This window comes from Anarhichas minor, unplaced genomic scaffold (genome assembly GCF_050575085.1).
Source record: "Anarhichas minor isolate MPS153535 unplaced genomic scaffold, ASM5057508v1 ptg000010l, whole genome shotgun sequence".
Taxonomy (NCBI): domain Eukaryota; kingdom Metazoa; phylum Chordata; class Actinopteri; order Perciformes; family Anarhichadidae; genus Anarhichas; species Anarhichas minor.
In genome coordinates, this window is record NW_027466456.1 from 17,092,671 (window position 1) to 17,112,770 (window position 20,100).

General features: G+C 43.0%; 1 protein-coding gene across 1 annotated transcript in view; it reads right to left on the reverse strand.

The window, feature by feature from the left end:
• Nucleotides 1-20,100, reverse strand: part of fnbp1l (formin binding protein 1-like) — a 33,686-nt gene that overhangs the window by 6,354 nt on the left and 7,232 nt on the right. The window contains exons 2-14 of the mRNA XM_076088447.1: nucleotides 9,961-10,076; nucleotides 8,903-8,953; nucleotides 8,289-8,436; nucleotides 7,316-7,378; nucleotides 6,668-6,772; nucleotides 5,762-5,890; nucleotides 5,230-5,376; nucleotides 4,891-5,130; nucleotides 1,803-1,912; nucleotides 1,512-1,644; nucleotides 1,167-1,261; nucleotides 280-458; nucleotides 5-42 (exon numbers count right to left, since the gene is read on the reverse strand). Coding sequence (XP_075944562.1) covers nucleotides 5-42; nucleotides 280-458; nucleotides 1,167-1,261; nucleotides 1,512-1,644; nucleotides 1,803-1,912; nucleotides 4,891-5,130; nucleotides 5,230-5,376; nucleotides 5,762-5,890; nucleotides 6,668-6,772; nucleotides 7,316-7,378; nucleotides 8,289-8,436; nucleotides 8,903-8,953; nucleotides 9,961-10,076 — 1,554 coding nt within the window. The remainder of the gene's footprint in view (nucleotides 1-4; nucleotides 43-279; nucleotides 459-1,166; nucleotides 1,262-1,511; nucleotides 1,645-1,802; nucleotides 1,913-4,890; nucleotides 5,131-5,229; nucleotides 5,377-5,761; nucleotides 5,891-6,667; nucleotides 6,773-7,315; nucleotides 7,379-8,288; nucleotides 8,437-8,902; nucleotides 8,954-9,960; nucleotides 10,077-20,100) is intronic.

Sequence of the window (20,100 nt, forward strand, 5' to 3'; positions counted from 1 at the left end):
TTACCTCGTCTTCTGCCATCACCAGCGTGCCCTCGTTCTGACCTGAGAGTCAAACAAACCATAGTGCCATTAAACACACACCAGGGTTAGCTTTGGATCCCTCAAACTACTTTTTATGAATTTAGGTTTTATGCTGGCACACACATAAGCATTATATCTTGCACACATCTGAAGTTTCACAGCTGCTAACATTTGGAAGCTAGTAGCCACAAGTAGCAACATGTTTACGTTCATACTGGGCCACCTGGCTAGTTAGCACTTTCAGCCATTTGTCCTCACCATCGAAGGAGTAGAGCGCTTTGCAGTGTCCGATGACGGGCAGCGGGTCGTCGTCGTCGAATTCGTCATCGAACTCGTGCAGGTCGGGGTTCGGTTGTCCGGGCTTCGGAGGACTGGTGCGCTGCTGTTGAGGCGCATGATGCTCCTGACTGGTGTCGTCTGTATAACTGCCCTCAGGACTGACGGGGAAACAGGCAGCAGGGCTGAGCTTGGTGTTTGCATGATTAACAAAGATCCCTTCTTCATATTCCCATGACGAAAAATGTGTGTTAGCGGGAGCTAACTTTCTGAGAATAAATCCTGAGTAAACTGCACCACTGGATTACTAGATGAAAAAGTGAAGATGGTAGCTTTCATATGGTGTATGTAAATGTATTTTACCTCCATTCAATGAGGAATTCCAACATTCAACAATGACATACAACATTGCTAGCAATGCTTTATTTTAATGGGTCTGTAATTCAAATTTGTATATGTTTAGCAGACCTGCTGTGCACTGATGAAAATACTTTATTTTAATTACTTAAATGGAAGAATACCAATTGAACTCTGCCTTAATTTTCTCTTATAATGAGTACCAAATTACACCGCTCTTTATTGGAAGCTTCTTAGAAAAATATAACAAAATGAAGGACCCCAAAAGTCAAGAATTATTATTTGAATTATTTGTTCAATGGTGCCATAAACAAACACAGAAGAAGAAGACGAAGCATAATCTAAAGCCAGCGAGTGTGATTTTGTGTTTTTAAATAAACATTGTAACAGTTTGTAGAGACATAACTTCATGGTAAATACTACTTACTGAATAGATTCACTGATTTTGAAAGCTAAGATTACTCTGATTCTTAGGATGTCATTCATAAATACCTAATGCTTAGTAATTTTACCTCTCTCTGCCTTGAGGAGTGTGATGGTGGTTGTCGGCGCTGTGTCTTCGGTCTCCTCTGGAGCTCTGCTTTCCCTCCACCTCAGACAACCAAGTCTGTCACCAAAGAGTAAGAGAGGAGGCTTCTGTTAATACCACAAGTAGTATATTGTGATCGACTCCGCCATCATCCACACAGAGCATCTCTTTACGTAGGTGACCCACTATCTAAAACCTGAGACCAAACTAACCTGAAACTTTTTCACCTCTTAAGCATCCTTTCTTCTCGTACCCTCCACCTCTTTCTGGGGTTTTACAGTCAGGTAATGTTGGCTCTATTTACGTCTAAACCTTCTTCCTTTCTCACCTCGTTTTTGTGGATTTCCGAGCGCAGCTTCTCCATGTTGCATATGGTCTCTGATATCTTGGGCTGCAGGCTAGTGGGATCTCCCATCTGTGGATTCTTCTCGTACACATCCTTCATCTTGTTCAGGGCATCTCTGAACGACACAGAACAAACATGCACTGGGGCTGATGGGATGGACTAATGATAATAAGCAGTTCATGGGTCAGAGTGAGGAACAACATAAGCACATCCACGGTGGGTTTATTATTCTGGATATGTGTTGATGGGTGAGAATAAAGGGTGAGGCCCAACCTTTGATCTATCTCTTTCTGGAGCTCTTTGCTGAGTTCGTCGATCCTCTGCTGCAGCCTCTTCCTCCTCTGCTCGGGGGGCAAGTGGCTGAAATCCTCCAGAGATGGGGCCTGGTAGTTTAAAAAAGAAAAAGACAAATAAACATCTTAAACTACATAGCAACTCATAATGAAGTCAGTAATGTGGAGGAATGATCCTGGGCACAACAGAGGGAATAAAGATGAATCTATAGGTTTCTCTGCACTTCTGTTGAGCCCAGCTGCCTCCACTAAACACACTTTACACAGAACAAGACGGGACAATCAGCAGCCTGAAGCTGTTGCACTCAAAATGAACTGAAATTAAGGAATAGTTAATAAAAGGCAGATAATCGCCCCCATTATCGAAAATCAACTGCAAAATCTAAATCTTAAAATGTCAGAGAGTAAAACTGACTGATGCACCAAACCTCTCAAGACATGGTGGAGTTGAAAGTTAATTTGTGACCTCGGAGAGACAATTAATTTACAATCAATAATCTGGGCTGAATAATAATTCACAATTGGGATATTCAGATACTTGTTTGCCAGGTTGTTAAACAAGACAAATATTTATTTTGTTGTTCTTTGTTGCCTTCAAATTACAATATTTTGCTTCTGAAGTTACCCGAGTTGCCTTCTGGGTAAACTGTACAGTAAGTGACATTAAATAGAGAACAATGGACTAAAACTGAGGAACTCTAATTGGATTTATGTGGGTGTAATGTTATATAAGGCAGGACATCTGTTTTAACTAGGGAAGGAGACGTTACTATCACTAAAGGGTTTGTATATATTGGACACTATGGGAAGCGAGGACACATGCACGACCACCTACACTGCTGGGCCTTCTCATAACTACTCTACACACACACACTTACACACACACTTACCATCTTGACTGACCACTGACGCATTAACCGTTACAATAGAAAGAGACAAACAACACGGGATGCTGGTTAGATGTCAGTATGTCACACAGCCACCAACAAGCCAGCTGGTCAGCATGAAAACCAGTCACATCGATACGAGTTTCCAGAAGTGCATCATTGCACACCAGAGGGTAGTATCATTGTTATCAATAGTTTATCTTTACAAAATAACAATTGAATGCATATGAACTGTTGAATATTACTACTGGTGTGCAATGATTCATTGACAGAGCTGTCGGGAGCAACAACCACTCAAGCGTGGGCTTGGCACTGAAGCCAGGCGTTATTCTCAAGTTTGTTAAAACAGTCTGAAAGCAGAAAGTTCTGCTTCAGAACATACGGACACTGTGAGCAGAACCGCTCCAACACACAGACACACACAGATCACTGCAAACACGGGCCCACAGCAGAGCAACACACCTGATGTTAGAAACACACTTTTTCAGTCCCCCAGTTTCCCCACACAACACTGCAACCACAGCGTTAAAAACAACCCTGCAAATACCTTAAAACACCCACACACACACGCGCACACACACACACACACACACACACACACACACCAACGATCACCAAGGATCCTCCGTCTTGTGATTGAAGCAAAAATCTGTTCATGAATGAAAGGAGAGAGCAGCACACAAAAGAAATAGAGGGAATAAACAACCCAAGAGAGAAAATATATGAGTGAGAGAAACAACATGGTGTCTGCAAGTTTCACTGACTGAAAATTAAAAGTTATATTTTAAAAATATGAATCAAATCAGACTTATGGGAGCAGAAAAACAGCTCCCGAAGAAAACACATTGATGAAATCTAAAAACTGGCTTTGAGATTAAAAATAATACATTTAAAGTCAACATGTTTTCTTGCAGACACCCTGTAGAACAAAACAAAAACAAAAATCATATCAACCTGTCAATCAAACACACTGGAACACTACTTCCTGTCTCACCCCTCTCGTCGGGCCCCTCGAATTCTGGGGGGTTCTGGGTACTGTAGTCTTTTTCTCAGACAGATAGTGGCCGACTAAGTCAGTTCTGAACCGGGATGGAGGAAAAATGTGGGCGCCCGACCGGGGCCGGGAGGAGGAGGATGAGGATGAGGATGAGGAGGATGGTGAGGATGAGGATGATGGTGGAGAAGGAGGAAGGGAGGAAGGGGACTGGTGGGGGGGAGCAGGAAGAGAGGACAAAGCCAGAGGTCAGGACGACACATTGTTCATCATCAAAGCATTCAGGTTCACGTGGAGATTATTCACAGGATTCCCACCGAGTCATGAGAGTCAGAAGCATGACTCGTGTGTGACTTTTCATTCGTTTGATTTATGTGTGTGTAGCTGACAGGAAGTCAGCCACTGAGAATTCATTAAAAATCTACATACCAATCAGGATTGAGCAATATTTGAATCAATAACAATACATAGTTCATGAGTAAAAAGTGAATATATATATTTTAACTTTAATGGTACCTTATTTAGTCATGAATATTTCATTTTACAGAGAAAAACCCACTTGTTGAAAATTTAAACTGACCCAAACACACAAACACACACCCTATCCATCACACAAGTCTCCTGATACCACGAGGCTGCTGATGACGGCGACATGAACCAACAGCGGAGACAATGATTAACCAACACGGTCTTTATGGAGAGGGGCAAGGTCCAAGAAGTGTATCGGGGGAACAGATTTGAGAGTATCGCTGCAAACGCTGGAAAGGTGACAAAAACCTTCAACTCAGGACAAGATGAGTGAACAACTGAGGAGCAGAGAGAGAGAGTCATAAAACATGAGAGCTCAGCATGTGACCTGCAGTGCAACGCTCATATTCAGCTCTCACTTGCTTCCAAAGGAATTTGACCCGTTTCCTTATCTCTTCTTGAAAACAGTAATTAGAAACAAAATGGAATCTGGCAAAAGTATGTCACTAGTATGAAGGGATGAAGCTCAATTTGACAAATCTAACCACTCCAATTGTTCCTAATCATTCCTTCATCTTCTCAGCTAGAACATAATGCTGTTGGTCGAGATGACGAAGCGTTCGCGTCGACTATCAAGTCAAAGTTGTATTTTCTGCCACTTCATTAGATCAAAATGCAACAACAACCCAAACACGACGAGCACCCTTCAATCCTCGTACCTTAGGTTTCTTCCCAAACAGCCACAGCTTGTTCTTGGTTCTGCTCATTGGGTGTTTTGGGTCGGGTCGTGACCCGGGGGCCGCATCTCTGTCTCTGTCTCTGTCACGGTCTCCTTTGGGTGTGTTGCTGATTGTCCCATCGGATCCGGTTCTGCTCAGATTCTGACTGAAGTCCTCAAAGGGGAAGTCGGCTGGAGGTTCGAAGCCCGACTTAAACGACTCCACGACAATGACTGAATCCTGGGAGGTAGGGATGAGAGAAACAGATGAGCGGTGGGAGACAAAGAGAGAGATTTTCCTCTCGCCTTTCTTTCATCCGTCCTCCACTGCACTACACACCCTTCGCATATCGACAGCTTTGGCAGCAGAAACCATTCCTTCTAGACATTTGGAGACGATAGGAATGACTCTCCGCTCTGCCTCAGCGAAGCTCCGGTACGTCTCCCCGAGCTTCACCGTTCGACGTTCGTCCATGTCCTGCAAATTCTGTAACGGGGAGCAGAGGAATTGGAATAAACACTTTTAACAAAGTGCTCGTACCGACACTTCCACAAAGCAGTTAACGGCCAGTCAGAGTAAGCAGATCCTTTCCCTGGGCAGCACTGATACCAAGTCAGTTTATTAGTAATGGTTTACATGAGACAAGCTGCTAAATTAAACAGTTAACGGGGCACTTAAGCAGCGATAGTTTGTGTGTTAGTGACAAGCTGATTTCAAACATTAAAAATAGGTAAAATGTGAGTGTTTCTGTGCTGCTGGTGTTCTTTAGATATCCAAGAAAATATGCAACAAAGGCCAACAAACTGTTTATTTAAAAAGGTAGTTCTGTGGTCTATTATTCGGGTTGTGTAAGAAAAAGATTGTGCTTTACCTTGAAGATGTGCGGTATGGCGTTGTTGAAATGCTTCCACTGCTCTGCGTTGAAGTTCTGCAGCTGAGCGGCGTACTCGTTCTTGCTCTCATCAGCCATGTGAGTGCGCAGGTAGAACTGGGCTTTGGCCTGAACGATCACAGAAAACACAAACAACAGAAGCGTCGGCTGAAGCCTCAACAACCTCTCGTGTGTCCAACACGACCGCGCGAGGAAAGTGCACGGATAATGGTACTTAGAGACATTCTGAACCCAACCGTACGAATAAATGCATTTCGTTTCTGTTTGTCAGCAGGATTACGGAAAAACTACTGGTCGGATTGTCATGAAACTCGGTGGCATTGTGGGCAAAGGAAAGACCCATTTCATTTTGGAGCATATCCTAATCACAGGGCGAACACACATATTATCTTTCACTTTTGTTAACATTGGGCTCCGAGTGCCCTTCTAGTTTCCATAGTTTGCAGTTAAGAAGAGTTTTTAGACAGTACCTCATCTCAAAACAAGGCTTAGTGGGCAGTGCTTTACCCTCTATTTGGAAAGGTTTATTTTCCTTCCAGTTTGAACTTAATCCACCTAGTCTAATTATACAGTAAGGGTGGAGGGAAAAGGGAGCTACAGTATAATTTCATAGGCATCAATTATACACTACTAACTTTAGGGAAAACTAAATATGAGACAAAGTTATTCGGTTATTTAATCGCTGAAATGTCAAAAGATGAGAGAAGTGCGTTTAATCCCTGTTAAGAAGTTAGCTGCGGCTCATCCTATAATTTGGGTCATGTGCTCGCTGTAGACTGAAAGTAAACACGCTGGTATTTTCACTGACGGGAAAAGAAAGGAGAAGCTGGCTCAAAGACAAACTACTTATTTATTGCAGTAATGTGGAAGGTGGGAACTTCCTACCTTCTCCACCTCTGATTTGGTGGCGTTGATGTCATTATCTAACCGGTCGTAGGTAATCTGGGATTTCTCTGCTTCTTTACACTCTCTCTCAAACTTCCTTTTACTCTGAAAAAAAAAAAAAAGACACAGAGACAGAAAAAGAAAGGTGGCATAATGTTAGACATATCAAGAAACACAAAGAATACACGGTACAACCCCTTCATTACAATGCACCGTCTCTCTTTGTAGTCACTCGTCCCTCGGGGAATGAAACTAAAAGAAATGTGAATGAGAGCTTTGAACGCTGGAGAGAGGGAGATGAATCAGGCAGAGAGAGATAGTTTACTTCCTGCCAGCCCATCTGGGTCACATTAGTAGTGAAGGAAACACAGCGAATAGCTGAGACATTACAGTCCCGTCACCAAGTAGTCACTATTAGTCATGCGGACCACACAATGAAACACTCTCCATCACATGTGCCGGAGCAAAGGGAACTCAACTCATGGGCTACAGGCCAGGAGGGGGGAGGGGGGTCCCCATTTGTCCTACAGTTACCTTTGTTAGCATTTCTTGCATTCTTTGTGCAAACAAGTATGAGAGATGAGTACAGCTGGCTGTCCCCAAAAAAAAGGAGAATATTTACACTAAACACGCTCCCTCCTCACTTACGTTGTCCATCAGTTTCCAGCAATGATCCAAATGCTGCTGGGCCTTCCTGCCCTCCTGTAGGTGCTGCTCATATACACACACACACACACACACACACACACACACACACACACACACACAGAAATAAAGTATATAAAAACACATTCATATACACGAAATGACTGGACTAAAATACTTTGTGTCAGTTACGTAGACAGTAACAATCCACTGGAAACAGAAGTGCTGAGACCACAGACACAGATTTACAAGAGTCCAGTGACTAAAGCAGTAAATAAAATGACAAATTTAGACGTAACTGCACTGAACACTAGTTATTCATTACATCATTAGGAAACTTCTGCAATCATAGTACTTATTAGCTTTTTACAGAGCTCCAAAAATAAAGCTGGTAAGTAGACCTTCAGTCGGGGCTGTTTGGACCAAATCCCTTTTCCGAGGTCAAGAATGAACTTGTATGCTTAAAAAAAAACATATTTGTTCAATTTGTTGCTGCGGTTAAGACAATAATACCCCCTTGTTTTTCAAAATACAAACAAAAATCTTTATAGTTTTAAGACTGAAAACAACAGCCTGTACATCGGGTCCCTGAGTGAAATTGAACGGGCCGTTTGATGCTTTACAGGAAGAGGGCGCTGTTCTTCTGAAGCACACTGATCTCAAATGTTCAGAGCTTATGGCATCAGCAGATGGTGGAAGTGAAAAACAGATGGTTGACATCCCATCCAACAATATTTATCCTCTTGAGCGAAGCCAAACTGAAAATAAATGCACATGAGGCGACACACAGGATACAAGAGGCCAAACAGCGACATCCGCTTCATGACAGGAAGCGACAGGTTCTCCGGGAGACGTGGTCGAAATTATCAATAGACGCGCTTTGAAAAACACCGAAAGCGAGCCTCGCGTGTCACTTTATGTTTATTTAATAACACGCAGAGGGCAGTTGCAGTAGGAAGCTCGTTAGTGTACTCACGTGCTTCCTCTCAGCTTTCAGGTCCTGGCTGTACTTCATCAGCTCTCCATACACCTTGTGAGCCATCTCCTCCGCCACCACCTCCCTCTGACCGGCGTAGTCGTTGAGCTCGTTCATTACGGAGTAGAAGGACAGACATGTTGTGAACCTACACAAAACACACACACACACACACGTGATTAAAGATATATGATTCATAAATGAGTAGAAATTTGTATAGACCCTAAATTTCTGTGTAGAATCAGTGATAATTGTGACGTAAAATGAATAATTACAAACAGGGATTACTTAGATTCACTGTGATGCAAACTCAGTTGTTTTACTTTCTATCTTTACAATGTGTTTGTAGTGAGACTTGAGGAAACATTTGAGTGTTTTGTGCAGCGCATGAAGTGTCAAAGATTCAACAGTCACATGGCACAGCTGTTTCAGTGAGGATGGAGGGCGAGTGGGTGTACCAGGTTTTATTATGTAGTGCTCTGATGTGAAATGACTGTTTGGGAATTTTGCAGTCAAGACTAAACGAATGGAAGCGCTTCCAGTCTGCAGGCCGCCACAGAGTGAGTAAAAGCAGAAAGACTGGAAAATAGAAACAATCATCCAATTTCACTCACCTCGGCTCCTCCTCTTTAGAGCGTTTTGGACAGTATTTCTTCACCAAGGTCCTGATGGGAGAGAGAGAGAGAAGCAGACACAGAGGTTCAAAATACTGTCTGATATTTTAAGCCTGCTGGTAAGTCAGGCACGCACGCGCGCGCACGCACGCACACACGCACGCGCGCACGCACACACGATCTCGGTGTTTTATTAAAGATGAATCAAAGATTTAAACATCAAAGCTTCTGCCTGTTTGTTCCCTCAGGCTCTCACAACACAGACTACAGTACAGCAGCGAGTTCATGATTTAACTAGAGAACAGAGGCTTTTATGAGTGTGTGTGTGTGTGTGTGTTAGATATTCTGAAGGGATTTCCCCTCTTTGAAATCCACCACTGGGACTCTACTGGTTTTTAATGAGGATTATTGTGTTGCAGCGTTGGATTTAAAACCAGTAAATAAAATATATCACCACTGGTGATTCACAGCGCGACTGCCTTCATTTCAACATTGTCAATGGTTTGCACTACTAAGCGCTGGTATTGTCCAATATGTGTTTGAACCTTAGTACCATGTGCATGCTGGAGATGAAGACAGGCCGCCCAAATAAAGTCCAAACCTTCTCAACCGCTGTGCTGAGATCAGACTAAAGACGTGTGTGTGGCGTCTGAAAAGACAGCAAACGCTCGAGCCAACAACACGGAGAACATGTCAAGTTCCAACATGTCGTGTGCCATGTTGATTTCTGACTGTATAATCGCCTAATCTGATGCAGTCGAAAGAAGCCAAAAACATTGTGAGGTCTGATCCTGGCATCTTTCAAGGTCACTGTATTAAAAAAATATATAGAAATGATGTTTTAAAAGGCTGGTTTTCATGCAGAGCCATTCTGTCATTTAATTTGGTGTATTCACTGAATGACATCACAGACATACATGTCTGTGATGTATTAGGCAGGACAATTAAATATTAGTTCAGGACAGAGTGTCTCCATAGCTGCTATAAAGCCTGGGTGTGTGTGTGTGTCAGCATATCTGCCCATGTATGCATGTGTGTATAAATGTGTGTGTGCGTACCGTAGCTGCTTGGCGTAGGTTTGCTCTATGTCCAGCCTCTCCTTGACGAACTTTGAGTATCGCTCGAGAAAATCGATCCCCCACTGAGTGTGTTTGTCCAGATTATCAAACTGGTCCTGAAGAAGAGAGAGAGGAGAGAAAAGAACAGAAGATTCAAAAAAAGGAATGAATAAAAAGTCAGATGGAAAAAAACTCTCTTTATCTTTCCAACATGACTCAGGAGTGTGTGTGCCTGTTTTTATTGACACAAATAAAACACACGTGTCCTCCTGTCAATGACTCAGCGGTAGGAGTGTTTCATTTCTGCCGTGTGCACATATCATACACACACGAGACGTAGAGCACAACAAATGATGAAAAATACATCTGCAGATTCAATTCATGCACAGCCGGCATTACAAGGAGCCACAATGATGATCAATATGAGGATGTACCGCTAAGATCGAGAATCAGCTTCCATGATGCAGACAAGTTATACATGAAAGCCAGAAGATAAAGAAAAACCCAAGAAAAGAAAATTCTCTGGACACTATTTTCAACTATTAATTTCATTCTAGCGATAACATCATGACATGTGTAACATAAGATCCCATCACAATGCAGTGAATCAGCTGTGATGTCAACCAGACGTCTCTCTCCTGTGTGTGTGTTTGTGTGCGTCTTCAGGATAGATGGACTGGCAACAATGGCTCTGCTCAACTGGAAAAAGACAATCATTTACAGTAGAAATGACGTCAAAGACGCTGTCCATTCGCAGCTTTTATAAATGAAAACACGTTTATCTCAATCTAAGTCGGCATTGTGACACACATATTGTACACTTTATGGAAGCTTAAATACAGGAACTTCTCAGTTACAGAACAGTCTAGAGGTGGAGATAAGCCATTCCCTTAGTACTCATAACCGTGGCGCTTCCACTCTCTGTGCCTCTCTGTTTGTGTGTCAACACACACCAGGGCCTGGACCGGAGATAAATAGGGGTCACCAAGAGAAATACGAGACAGCTGACCTCCCTGTTTGTTGAGTTATCATCTCCTTCCATTACGACAGACAGCACGAAGGCTTTTAAACAGCCACGCTGAGCTTTAGTGTACGAGGAGAGTGTGTGTCGACAAAAACAAATGTGCAATTCAGTTTGATTATCCGTCTGATATTTTCCTGTTTGTGCAGCCGCCGTACATTGAGGTCCACCATAAGAGATGAAGCTCGTGACTCGGGGCTCTTATTTCCCCTGTGATCTCTGGAGGAGAACATTTGACTTAACAAGAGAACGCCTGCAGTCAGAAGCAAGCCGACAAGATAACCACTGAGACAAAACAAAGGACCCCAGCACGTTAAAGCGAACCGGTGACGCGGTAAAACGTGGACTGGCAGAGTAAACGGCATCCAATGGTGCCAATTTCATCCTACTGTGTAGTTCAATCTCAAAGATTTAGCCATAACGCAGCCACGATGTGACAAAGATAAGCAGGATGCTACACAGGAACATATCAGGATGTCTGTTTTTGGGGTTTTGTTGTCTCGTCATTATCATCTGCATACTGCCCGTCTGGTTGCCTCTGCTAAATGCCCACAAGCATGCGAACACGCCTGTCCACCTCCTGTTAGCCGCCAGTGTGTGTGTGTGTGCGTGTGCGTGTGTGACGGTGTCTATGAATAAGTAATAGAGTCTGAGCTCATCCTGGAGTTTGTGGCAAGCTGAGCGCAGACTGGCTCACTGGGGAAATGACAACATCTCTGTGCTCCGGGTCTTTCTGCTCGCAGGAGGAGGAGGAGGATGAAGAGGATGATGAAGATGATGAGGACGGTTTTAAGCAGAGCGGACTGAATCTGGGATTTACAGTCTGGCCTGCACTCAGTAGCCCACGCTGCTGCAGCAGCTGCACTGCACAGGAACTGATCCAGCAGGCCGTGCACTCTTGTGTATTAGCGTGAGACCAGCAGGCGCTAACGTGCTGATGGTACCATCGCTGTCCAGTGTATTCCTGTCGCGTTGCTACGTTAGTGAGGTTTCAAATGCTGAATAATAGGTTCACTATTTCCAGCATAGTTTCTCATAATTTCTCTAAATTATTACAAAGTAATACAAATATGTCCTCAAAGCAGGAACCATGGACATTCTTTGCCACACAGGAAAAACAGCAGAGACATTTAATGCAACATGGTTTGGACAGGACAGGAGATGTTAAAGCTGTTTCATGCACCCTTTTTATAAAACGTTGTAGTAATGAATTCCAAACGGGGGCAAGTATTTACTTAATAAAAAGGGCTCCATACCAAAAAAATTATTCATAATTACACTGTACAATTTGTATGTGGGCACATGCCTAATTGGACACATGCCACTATGATTGGACAATAATAATTTTTGTTTCCTTCCCAGATTCAAACCCCAAAAATAGGTCACAGCTCTACTTGTGCTGCGTTCCTCGCTGACAAAGCCCCGGCTCTGCGTTAATGAGCTCTGATCTCAGGGCGGGAGAATAAATTAGTCATTTAGCTCCCAGAGGAGCTTAAGACGCCCTAGTGTGTAGATCCCACACGGTCCATGTACACCCTGACAACCAATCAGGAGGCTAGACGGGCCCTCCCCCAGCCAATCAGAGAGCCAGGCGGCCTGTGTGCATTCCATGGGAGAAGGCAGGTTAATTAGCATAGAAAACGCTGCTAGGACAAAAGACTAATTACACACGGTGGCATTCCAGAGCAGACACACACACACACACACACACACACACATACACACACACACACACACACACACACACACTCTCTCACACTCACACATGGCAGAGACTGGGTGGGAAATGTCAACTTGTCTGAAACACTGGCATCACTGACGACCCCCGGGGCTCTGTCTGAACTTTGTGTGTGTGTGTGTGTGTGTGTTTACATTGACTGTGTTTATCTGCGTTCATCTTCCTCAAAAACAAGCAGAAAAAGAAAGAAGGGCTCTTCCAGGAATGAGATGGGGGGAGGAGACTGTGTGTGTGTGTGTGTGTGTGTGTGCGTGCGTGCGTGCGTGTGTGTGTGAGGGAGGAGCAGAGTGGCATTATGAAAGAGGAGGTAGGAAAAACAAAGAGGAGAGCAGGAAGAAAACTGGAACAGCACAACAGAACCGCATCTGTGTGTGATGAACACTTAAATCTGATTAAATACAAACCCTAAAGTATTACAATGTACAAAGTAAACCTGATTTCAATGGATCACAAACTATAAACTCACTAACTTTTAACGTTATTTGTAGTGCTACACCGCCGTGTTACATGGATGCAAAACAGGAATTTCAAGCAGATGCAGTCGATATGTTTTGTTGAGGTGAGCTGATATTAAGCCGAGGTGAGTGATACGAGTAAACAGCTACGTCACGCACGTCCATCTAAATCTCAATATCGGATGAATATGAATCAAAGTGATGAATTAAGAAATTGTTAACGATATAATTACATGACAGGAATGTTTGGTTTTTTTGCTTGTCCTGCAATGCAAATACATAAAGTACTGTTTGGACAAAACAAGAGTCGACCTGCAACTAACTGAACTGTGAGCAGAGGCCAAAGCACCGGGAGGTAAACACACACAGTTCATACCTCTGTGTGTGTTATCTGGAGTGAGCTTGATGCTAATATAAATATATGTTTATGGTTGCATCATCTAGTGTGCAAACCTTTTCCGTCTTTTCCGTATTCGTCGTCTGGACGTCTCAGTTTTGTAAATATGTTTGACACGCATGCTTTGCTGTTTCATTGCTGAGATCACCTGGCTTTCAATAGACTTGGATTTGCTGCTAAAAAAAGGTTGTTGTGCTGAAAAGTCTCCAATTTCCATCTACGGGCAAAACAGCCGGGAGCACTGGCAGCACCGCCCTCATGAGGAACAGCCAGCTCTACAAACTCTGTGCTGAAGGTTCGCTGGTTCTAGCCTGGAGATCGCTGTGTGTTTGATCACCGATTCCCCAGAAAGCCCTTCTATCCGTTAGCTCGATTCTGTGTGTTGGATGTTTGATAAATGCTTAAACTGAACGAGCACGGGCAGCTGTTCGCCGTCCTTCACTGCTGTTCCCGGGTGGAAAACCAACAAAACAGCAGTTCAAATGTACAAATACAGCTTCAGACTTCTACTTCCAACCATCTGCTATCCCTCTACGTCTCATGTGGCTGGTTCAAAAATAAAAGCCATGAACCGTTCTATTTGCTGGAAGGCTTTTGCTGTGAAAAGCACCGGCAGGAAGTGTTGCGCTTGCAGTGTTTTTGACCACCCAAAAATGTTGTAATTGCAATTTTTTGGACTGACATTGCAATCGCGATATGATTTGTCACTTTACTTTGTCTCAATCGCCTCCTTATTATTGTGATTTCAATAAAATTCTGATTAATTGCGTAAACCCTTCCTGCAATCCAGCCACAGACTATTTAATGTATCAGAAGCTTTGTTAATTGTCTCATGTTGCTTTGAAAAGGCTCTTAAGTGCTGATAGCCTATTCTATAAATGTTACTAGAACTCAACATGACCCGTCTTTGTAGCAGTGTTGGTATCTGAATTACTTCAGTTTTAAAAGATCCACACACACACTTCACTATTTGTTCTGCCTTGCAGAGTCTATGTTCATGTTTTTTTTTCCGTTCTACTACACGTCTGCAGCACGCCACAAACACAGACCAAACCGGCCATACAAGCCATAGAGGAGATATCTGATTCATAGTTGCCGTTATTAAAATAATCCAGAGAGTGAGTCGCATGAATCACAGTCGGCTCTGAGTCAGTGACGTGCTTCACTCTGTGACTCCATGTATGGCTCCGTTGACATGGATCAGTGCAGTAAAACTGAACCGTACTTGTTTTGGTTGTGTGTGCATCCCAAAGCACAGCAGTGGAGTCAAAGAGGTTCCCTCTACATTTGTTTACATCAGTTTAAATGGTTCAGTTCAGGTGATTAAATGGGCGTTTCTTCCTCTTATGTAGTAGCTGGAGCTTTTGTTTCCCAGTCTGTGTATGGTTGAGTGCACTGATTTACACCTCGCTAACAGCTGTGCAGATGTTTAAGAGGAAACTCGGGTCACGGTCAGATTTGCTTTTCATCGGGACAAATGCAAAGCTAAGGAACTCGATCAGAAGTGAACATCTTGCGTAATCTCTCTGGAAAGACGAGCGCTTTCAGTTTCTGAAGTGGCCGGATGAGTCAAACACCCGGGGGGCGATCAAACAGGAATCTGTGTTCATTGTGTGCAAGCAAACGCAGCGCAGGGGGAAACATTGAGAAAGAGCAACTCTTTCTAAAAACCCACGAGGAACGCAGAAGGAAAAGGCATTGCAAGTGCTAATAAATACCTGAAACACGGACTTCTCAACACTAAAACCAGATGTTGGCTGAAAATGTCAACAATGGTCCGCTCCATGTTTCCCCTTCGGTAACTGGACTAAAGCAGAGAGCAACAGAGAAGGAGGTCCATCTCCTGCTCTGTATCTTTAACAGTAAAAATGGATGCCACTCTGGTCAAGACCTTTAATGATTTAATGGTCCACTAATTAATTAGTTGATTAATCAGAAGGCGAGACGGGCCCTTGATTTAAAGTTTTAAAGTCTTTATCAAGCAAAAAGGGCAAACATTTCCCCTTCGTTCAGGATTTCAGGATTTGTCTCTTTTTTCTGACTTTATAAATGAGCTTTAGGAAATTGCGATGGCCGTTATCTCCGTTTATCGACAATTTACAGACCAAACCATTACTTCCATTTTTCTCTGACTGATCACCGTTTAGACTAATTGTTATACGAGTTTCACCAAAATATTTCTGGCTGTGGTTCAATATTTCTCCAGCTCATGGGTGATCTCTGAATGGACACAGACTAAAGCCATCAGGAGATGTCACTACGGCGTTGGTTCACAGTTCAAGTCGTACATGCAGGTATAGGAGGTGGAATATGTCACTTTAAAAGGAGTTGCTCTCTACAATCCGACCATAAATCAGTGACGGTCACACTTAAACCAGTCACAAGTCAGTCAATGCATAACGAGCTTTTTTGCCGACTGTGGAGAGAATGGCCCCTTGTTAACAGGAAGAGAAGGAAGGGCATGAGAGAGACACAGTGCACGTGTGTGTGTGTGTGTGTGTGTGCCATGTGTTGATAATAAACATGGATGACACCAACTCAATCATCTGACCTCCTTTACCACAATACTCTGTTGCTGCAGCAGAGACACACACACTCTCTCTCTCTATTTCATACAAACAGAACTATCAACAATGTTTTAATATTTAAGCCAATGTGATTCATAACGTTCATAGACAACAATACTCAATGACCATTCATTTTCTGCGTCAGCTTCAATCCACCCTTTAACCTGCTCTATAATCTTTTTATGTGTCAGTAAAAATCGGATACCTAAATACCTGCTTAAAGAAATATTGGCATAAGTAATTATAATTATGTATTATAAGCTAATTAGAGATAGTTTTAGGATTTTTTGTATTAAAACATGTCATAATTCCCTCAACAACAAAAAAAAAATCATCCAGCTTATATTGGACTTGCAGTTGTGGCAAGTTGCATGTTTGTTTTTTATATCATCTGTCGCACTTCCATATGGACGTACATGTCACGTAAAATTGTAAAAATTGCCTGTAAAGTGCACTTGACATGTCCTATGCCTATAGTTTGCATTGTATAGTTGCTCAGCAGTGAACAGCTTCCTCATTGGTCCACCAGTATAACCTGTCTATTGGGCTGTAATTTAGCAATTCAAAAAAGAAAGAAATTCATGTTAACGTGCACCATCATAACATTCAAGACTGGATCAAGCATCACGTGCATCTCTGCAGGACATAATCTCCTCTTCACATTTGTTCCAGCGGAGCTGAACTGAAAGGAGCAGACTTCCTCTGCATCGTGTCCCATGAGGAAACATTTACCCACGCTAGAGACATTACGGCCTTTAGTCACGGCGATTAGGCACGCATATTACGTTAAGTCCTTCTACACATAAATAACTGCTGAGGCAATCCTAATCCACTGACACCCATTCCCAAAACCAAGGGTTTGAATTAAGGCCATTCCCACTACACTGTATTTAATAGCTGTCTGTTACACACACACACTCACACACACACACACACCTGGGCACTCCCGTTTGTGGCTAGCGAGTCAGGTTTCATAGCAACCTGATCACCTCTATTGTCTGCTCTGCTTCACAAACACACACCTTGACAGACTGGTTAGGCAAGAGAGAGAGAGAGAGAGAGAGAGAGAGAGAGAGAGAGAGAGAGAGAGAGAGAGAGGCACGATTGGCTAATAGACAGAAATCAATCTAATCCAGATATGATCCAACCAAGCACTGGATACAACCCGTGTGTAACACTGACCCATGTTACCAACACATGACTGTTTAAACACAACACGTCTTCTGTTAACATGGTGGCGTCAAAGTCGTATTAGCTGTTCAGAGACAATAAGTCAGGCCGTTTACCACGTCCGCCGTACGAAAGAACCACTACTTGGTAATCCACCAACTCAAATGCAAACAGCCGTCCAGACAACCAACTTAGTCTCACCTTGATTTGCATGTCGGTGAAATCTGAGAGCCCTCTCAAGTTTTAGCCAGTTTTTAGCCGTCAACATATCTTAATACCGTGTTGTTTATGGTAGACAAGTCAGCTACATGTGAAAGTTCACAGGGTTAACAGGGGAAACAGTGACCAAGAGGGAGCCGCCCAAATGTATAACCGTCAATAAACATAATACAAATAGTTAACTTAGTTAAGAGTAGTTGGATGAAGCGTCATACTGTTGTCTAGTCATGCCTAAACAGAGAGAAAATAATATTTTTTCTTCAATTAATTAATCAATAAATCAATAAGTAAACCTTTATTATTCTGTTTTTAATACAGATCCTGCTAATTCTGTGTGTTAGCTTCACTTCAAACAGCAGAAATGTCTCAAACGTTAGCGGTTGACATGATCGGTAAAGACCGTCAGTAATGTGTTTCAAACTGCAGTTATCTAAACATTGTACTCGTGCACATTGTGTTCTCTGCTTTACTCGTAGACGTCGGTGACTTTGATCAGAATCCATCAGTTAAGAGTCTGAGCCTCCTCGTTTCAGCCCCTGGTCTTTAACACTGAAGGTCCACTAAGAGGATCTCCTCGGTCACCATCTGATCCAAAACGGGGAAGCAGAGGAAACGCTGTTCTTTTAACAAAGATGATGTTATGTTTCAGGATGACATCATCAGTCATTTATCATGCGCCGGGCTGGCTTCAGTGTATTGAGCGGATTGACTCCGTTGTAATCCTGTTACGTTGTTCATTCTGTACACATGACATCATTTGAACTTCTGGCCATGCTGGGAGCGGGATCCCTCCTCTGAAGTCTGCCTCCAACTCGTACACAAGTAAAAAGGCTGCAGTTAAAATACCTGTATATATTTCAAAATTAATAACCAATCGTGAGACGACCATTTCAACAGCCTGCCTGCGGCTTCCTGTTTATAAAAAAACAAACACAGGGCACTGCTAAAACGCTGAGGCCAGTGATGGGTGTTTTATGGTAGCTTCAGGTTAGCTCAGATCATCAGAGAAAAGCTTTAGCCAAACAACAACAACACACATCCATCAACACAATAGTTTGTCTGAAGCATTTCCTGTTTCGGAAAAGTTTATTTCAGTTTGAACTGATAAGAGTATTGACAAAGTACCGGACCAATCAAGAGTATCGAGAAATTAAGTACCATCTATAAAATCCTGTCGATATCCATCCTACCATCTTTTGTTGAATGTTGCTGGGATGGAGCAATGACTGCGTGGCCGTGCACACACACACACACACACACACACAGCTCATTCATCTCAGAGAAAAAGCCACAGGACCCTTGATTTATCTTACCGCTGAGTCAAGTGCCCTAATCAGAGCCAGGGTTTGGCATGAGGCTCCCTGCTATGTGTGTGTGTGTTGACCCTGGCACCTTCTCCTCACAGTTGTCATGCTGGTTAGTGCGGTTGACTGTAGGCCATGACACTTGGTTTGGTTGCTGACAGCCGGCACTATTTTTAGGTAATGAACGCGTCACTTTTAGTCCATTCAGCACCGACAATCACAAAAGTATAGTTTATGCGACCAAAGAATCCTGTCCTGGCATCCTTATTTGTGACTAACCGCCAACGGCGAGGGTTAGGTAGAGTCACTGTGTGTACTCAGTACACGAGGCCCAAGCCAGGCGGAGATGTGCTGGTTAAAAAGGAACCGTTTGACATTTTGTTAAACACGGTTCTTCCCTTTCTTGCAAAGAGTTAGAAAAGAGTAGCAGTCTGTTAGCTTAGCATGGAGACTGGAAACAGGAGGGAACTGCTACACACAAAAACTGTAAAAATGACAAGTTGAATAAATTAAGTAGGTATAATGCATTAAAGGACAGAGTCAGAGCAGCTGCTTCTGAACTTATACGACAGGGGTATCAATCGTTGAACTGTTAATTTAACATTATAATGAATAGACCTTAAGATACACTAGGTTTTCCATAGATGGCAGCTTAAAAATGGTGATATTCCATATAAAATGAGTGAAAATATTTCTGTATATTGGAAAAGAAATACATGAGAATTGTCTCTTTATCCCCGTGGATGTAGCACCGCGGACATTCCTATTTAACAGCTTGCATTAACTCATTCATTGGAGACATCTCCTCAGATAAGTCTCTACCGCGGTACAAATAAACATGCAGTCACAGAAAGGCCCGTTTACTTCCTGCAGGGAGTGACTGAACACGGGCGACCTCATCACGTGACATGCTGACGGGGAATGTTCTGCAGTCTGCACGCACCATTTCATTTGTTCCTCTGCTGTCTGCGTGTTTAAAAAGCAAACGGGCCAGCACGGTGTACTTCGCTGTTAATGTGTATCGCGTGGGTTAACCATTAACTCCATATCATGTGACTAATATACACTCGGCAGTCACAACCTCGGTGTTGTACAACTACTACTGTAGTCTTATGCAGCATTTCCACCGCACGGTACAGCACGGCTCTACTCCACTCGTTCTTTGTTTTCATTAACAATAATTGTCGATTGTACCCGAGAGGGCTGAGACATATTAAAATTCCCCTACTGACCATAATGCATTAAGAAAAAACAAAGCAATTAAAAAAA